The 5,975-nt window shown below is 48.8% G+C and overlaps 1 protein-coding gene across 1 annotated transcript; it reads left to right on the top strand.

Annotated features, from left to right (window-relative positions):
* The first annotated feature begins 242 nt into the window (after positions 1-242).
* On the top strand, positions 243-2,444 carry LOC136504412 (uncharacterized). The gene is made up of 7 exons (XM_066499329.1): positions 243-516; positions 620-1,007; positions 1,099-1,291; positions 1,383-1,598; positions 1,687-1,860; positions 1,936-2,300; positions 2,390-2,444. Exons 1-7 carry the CDS (start codon positions 243-245, stop codon positions 2,442-2,444), a joined length of 1,665 nt encoding a protein of 554 aa, XP_066355426.1.
* Positions 2,445-5,975: the final 3,531 nt, after the last annotated feature.

Raw genomic sequence — 5,975 nt, 5'->3', positions numbered from 1 at the left:
CCAGCTATAAAGGAGACGATGTCTACATTGTGGCCAACCGAGACGCCACGCAAGTTTATTACCTCCCATGGGCGTGCCAAAAAGACGAGAAGCTTGCGGGGTGGAGCCTTGTGCATTTGGTGTCGCCGCGCGGCAAAGCGCCTCTCCCAAACGACGACGATTACAACTTTGACCCAAGCACCGATGAGTTCTATCAACCTGAGGGGCTAGAAGGTACCTTGGAGATCGACATTGGTTCGCTCATGGGCATGGAAGTAGACAACGAAATCGATGAGGACGAGGGTGAGGAGGTGCAGGATGCCAGGGACTTAAGAATGCTTGAGCGATGGCAGATGCAGCGCGATGGAGTTGTCCAGGAGGAGGTACATGATGATGACTATGGAGACAATGAGGATGATGATGACAGTGATGACTTAAGGGAGCTCGACAATATTGATAGCGATGACGACGATAGTGATAGAGATGACGACTCCACGCCCGAGATATTGCCGTTCGCGGAGATAATTACGAGGCCATGTAATACTATATTGTTATTATTATGTTCCTTTACAAGTACTTGTCATTTATTTATGCTAACAGTTTTGTTCTTTGTCATTGCAGGTACTCGACAAAATGCCAGGCGGACGGCGGCAGCGGCCGCATCGAGCAGTACGCTCGGCGTACCAGGTCCCCCCGCAGGAGACCACCGACGACGACGAGGAGGAGGAGGAGGTGTTGGTGCGCGGGTCGTCCAGTAGGGGGTCCCAGCCCCCCAGCGGACGTCGCCAGGCGACCAGGAGGCTGCCGTTCTCGTCCTCGCAAGGGGGGACGACATCGCGTGACGACGAGCGCGGCGGCGACGACGACGACGACGATGACGACGACGACGGCGACGACGCGCCTACACCAGGCGAGACGGCTTCGACTTCGTCAGGCGTGGCCAAGGTGTACTCGCGCGGGCCCACGCAGCTTCCTAGGGTGCGGCCGCAATTCCACCAGCGCCCGGTGATCACACCCGTGGGCCAGACGTAAGTAACCATTATTGATTTCACTACTTGTTCATATGACATGTCAAAAATCGAACTGAAGACTAATAATTGTTCTTAATGACTCGTGCAGTTCCTGGAAGATTGTGAGTGGAGCAGGTCAAGCACGCCATATCAATGGCATCCAGGGCCTCCTGATTAAGGAGTACTACCCTGGCCTTGTCAACGTCAACGGCGAGATGAAGGTGCCCACCAAGTGGTCCCACTTCTACCTCGTCGAGGAGGGTGGCGAGACCATCGCGGCAAAGATAAAGAGGGAGTTTTGGGTGAGTCTTTCATCGCACCGCATTGCTAAATAGTATGCATTCGTCGGACTTCTTGCAAAAAGGAAATGCTACATGATGTGTCTGTGTGCAGGACTTCTTCACGTGCGAGGAGGGTAAAGCAGCCCAGGCGGCGCGAGTGCAGGAGGCGGTCTGCAAAGATCGTCTCAAGGACCTGTACCATGAGGCGCGCATACAGGCCATCCGCGACTTCCACGCCAACGTGCTTGGAGAGAACATCAAGAAGCCCCAAATCCGCCAGAGAATGAACTCGAGGGAGGCCGACCTCACCCAAGCGCAATACGAGCAGGTAATTAAGTATGACAACATTCGTTCAGATTCCTTCAGTGAAACATTACACTAATCTTCTCGCATGTCAAATACTTGATGTCATGCAGGTGTGTCCGTCGTGGTGCGACAACCACAGGGAATGCTGGACGGAGATTGTGTGCATGTGGTGCACGGATGAGGCGTACGCGAGGCGCGCCGACCGTCAGGGCCGCCGCGCGCAGATGCGAGGGGTGTCACACCACCAAGGGAATCAGCCCCTCCCCCAGTTCGCGACAAGATGGGTATGCGTCCGTTCATGTCCTAATCCTTGCGCTCAATTGTCAATACTTGTAACCATGTTTGTGTTTTCAATGCAGACGCAGACGCACGGTGGGCAGGAAATCAACGAGTACACCGCGTACCTCCTCTCTCACAAGGGCAAGGCGACGGATCCGAACAACGTCTACAACCCGGAGGACGGGCCCGATGCGTACACCAACCCCACCGCCTACGAGAAGGCCACCGAGTACACCGTCGCGGCTCGCCAGCGCTACGGGGAGACGTTCGACCCCACCGCCGAGCCCCTGGACACAGACCTCCTGCAGAGGTTGGGACCAGGGAAGCAGCACGGCCGCTACTACATGGCCCACAGCGCCCTCGACCCGTCCCAGGTTCCTACGCTGACCCAGGTTCGATCCACGCCCACGAGCTCTAGCGACATCCCCGTAGCGCCCCGGCGGCAGTCAGCGTCACAGGTAAGTGCTGTTTCGTTCGTCGTTCACTCGTTTCGCACCTGTACATACAATCAACACTGCGGATGTAATATTGCAGGCCCAGATGGAGGCCAAGATGGAGGAGAGGATCGCCACGTTGCACGCGCATATGATGGCGCAACAGATGGCTTACCAGCAAAGCCTGCAGCAGCACTACAACACTCAGATGCAGAACATGGCCAGCTTCTTCCAGTCCATGCAGACGCCCGGGGCGTCTACACCGCCTCCTCTTCCAATGTTCGCTCCACCGCCTCCTCCTTCAGAGTTTTTTCCTGTGCCTGCTCTTGTCGCTCCTGGAGGGACCCCGGTGAGTATATTGACTCTTGCTTTAACTTGTGCGTCCATGCTGCAGATACTAATGACATCACTTGGCGTTTAACTTGTGCAGGTACAGTCGACGGGTTCGAACCCGTCTCCTGGAGGTCCCGGCCATCAGATGATGTCGTATCCACCACCTGCACCCTATCCACCGTATCCACCTCCGCGTGGCCCTCCTCCGACGTACTCGTGGCCGCCGGTGCGCGGAGGGTGGCAGTACGCGCAGGCGCCTCAATTTGGTCCAAGGGGGTTTCCGTGGGCAAACCCTGGGGGCTCTGGGGGTGGAGCGGACGACGAGACCGGGGACGGCGCGACGAGCTAGGTACTTGTCGATTCTGTTATCATGTATCCACCGTATCGTCGAAGTTGTTGTCATGTATTTCTTTTCTTCGTTATGGACCTAGACTTGTTATGTTGAACTTCGTGTGATGGACGTCGACTTGTGGTGTTCGACGTGTTGGACTTCATGTGATGGTTGTAATGCACTTGTGTGGTTGTTATTGTGACATATATGTGAGATATATGTGGTGATGTTGGCGACAAATGTGATGAAATTGTGATATAAATGGTGCTACCGGTGCTTCTGGTGAAATTGGATTATAATTTGTGATTTTGCAGGGTTTTGATGCGAGAAAACAGAAAACAAAAGCAAAAAAAAAAATTCCAGCTTTGCCGACTGTTTACAGTCGGCAAAGCTGGGCAAAAAAACCCCAGGACAGAGTCTTTGCCGACTGCAATGGGAGGCAGTCGGCAAAGAGGTCAAACCTTTGCCGACTGCCGAGCTGGCGGCCAGTCGGTAAACAATTTTTGAAAAAAAAATTCTTTGCCGACTGCCGAGGAAACAGCAGTCGGCAAAGCCTGCCGTCAGGGCTGACGGCGCCACGTGGCTATGCCGACTGCTGGCGTGGCAGTTGGCAAAGGATTTGCCGACTGTGTGCCACGTGGCAGTCGGCAAATCCGCCTTTGCCGACCCAGGCTTTGCCGACTGCTCTTTGCCGACTGCCACGTGGCTTTGCGGTCGGCAAAGCCTTTGCCGACTGGGTTTATGCCTTTGCCGACCGGGGCAAGCAGTCGGCAAAGAGGCGTTTTCCTGTAGTGAAAATTTACTTTCCTTTTGCATTATTCAGCATGACAAAATCCCGAGGAGCATGAACCCTTGTCTTTAGCCTTTGATGGACCATCTCCAACTTCTGCTATAGTTGCACTTGACACAGATCTTGATACATCCTCTCTGGACACTTACCGAGCACCACCTGCACCTTTGCCTTATGATCTTTGCACATTAGCTTTGTGTTGTTTGACGTATGAGAAAATGTTAGTAACTACTCTTTTGGTGCTTCCACATTAGCTCTCTGTTGTGAGAAATCTTTGTGAAAAAATGACATACTTCTATTCGATTCATCGCTTCCTCATTTAGGTATTTAAATACAACACTACTTTTTTGCAGTATGATGTTACATTTTGGCATTACTTGATGGTCTGGCTTAGCCCTTGTTTAATTCCCACCCTAAAACTTTACACCTGTCACATCGAATGTTTGGACACATGCATGGAATATTAAATATAGACTAAAAAATAACTAATTGCACAGATTACGACTAATTTACGAGATAATCTTTTAAGCCTAATTAGTCCATAATTTAACAACAAAGTGCTACATTAACACATGTGCTAACAACGGATTAATTAGGCTTAATAAATTCAATTCGTGATTTACTGATGGATTCTGTAATTTGTTTTTTTATTAGTATCCGAATACCCCATGTGATACTGTAGCACTCGGTTTTAAGGACAAAACCAGATACACACCATATGTGAGACCAGGAAGTCAAATCTCACATATAGCTACAAATAAAGGTAATATCAATAGACAATGCTCAATATATAACGTACTTAGTATAAAGGACGTAACCTTAGATAGCTAACAGCGGAAAGACAACTCCGATCTTCTGGTGAAGACTCTAATTCCACAGGGACAACTGACTGGTTGATCATAAGCCTAATTTCTCCAAATTCTAGCAATCTGGTACCTATCCGGGATTTTTATCCAAATAATTGAAAAAATAAAGTAAGCGTAAGTACATGTCGTACTCAATAAATATATCATGGGGTTCATGAGGCTCAAAAGGCAAACACTGGTTCAACTACGATTAGCTTTTAATAAGTCATTATTTTAGCAATTGGGTGGCAACAAGTTTATTCACAAGCCCATATAAACACATGATTAGGTAAACATGAATAATGAATAGCATAAATAGTAATCATTAGTGAGTATATTTCTCATCAGTATCATCAGTGTTCATCATCTATTCCGTAAGGATCCAAGGCCGCTCGTGACCATGAGCACGGCTGATATACCAGTTTTACACTTTACAGAGGTTGTACACTTTCACTGTGAGTCGTGATTTACCCTTTCATCCGAGGTGATCAGCCTCTTGACCCACTACCAAGGAAGGTCGGTAGGGTTCACTATGAAGCCTTTCAAAGGTTCGTCTAACAAGTTATGGCCATTAGATTCACTCGGCAAACAGATGTAGGAACCCCCCTTCTCGATGGCACAATGACACGCAGCCTGTCCACAAGGGGACAGAGGTTGTCCTATACCAGATTCGGTAAGCTATTCTTACGCCAATAAGGTAACCTCTAACAAGCTAGAAAAAGGTCCTCATACTGAGTTAAAGCTAGAGCCATGTAGCCCTCACAGTTGTACTGTAAGTCCCGGATGTTCGCTTACAGATAAGTCCTTAGGGAGAGGAATCTAGAGCACAAAAAAACAGCCCAATTCTCTAGCCCCCTTGTTCCATGTAGCTAAAAAGCATCTTTTAGTGTTTATTGCATATACCATTAGTCAAGTTACAAGATCATGGTTGTAGTTGAGCACTAGCATCATACTACCCAATGCAATATCCCATATGTATCAAGGCACAAGGTACAAAGTACTTGGAAATCCTTAGTGGTAGTCAAGGTAGACACATGCAGTATGAATTAAATGATTAAAGGTGTATAGGACAACAAGAAATATCCCATGTTATACTTGCCTTAAACTCAGATCTTTCTTTAAGTCCAAAACTTCAATAGAACTCCTTCTTGATCAACACGTAAAACTCACCGACTGGACATGATCATAAAGCACCACAAGCATCCGTGCAATCATACATGAAGCAAACAATAGATCTGAATCAGAATGGTACATCAATCATAGAAAAATAAGTAAAAGAGTTTGAAATACTATTCTACGCATCGCTACGAACACACAATCACGAGAGGCACGCTAATCGAAGCTACGGTTGAAAAGATACAACTACCAAGAGATCTACTTATAAAAG

This window comes from Miscanthus floridulus, chromosome 14 (assembly GCF_019320115.1).
Source record: "Miscanthus floridulus cultivar M001 chromosome 14, ASM1932011v1, whole genome shotgun sequence".
In the NCBI taxonomy this organism is placed as follows: domain Eukaryota; kingdom Viridiplantae; phylum Streptophyta; class Magnoliopsida; order Poales; family Poaceae; genus Miscanthus; species Miscanthus floridulus.
The sequence above is the reverse complement of the archived record's forward strand: the minus strand, read 5'-3'. Positions and strand labels throughout refer to the sequence as shown.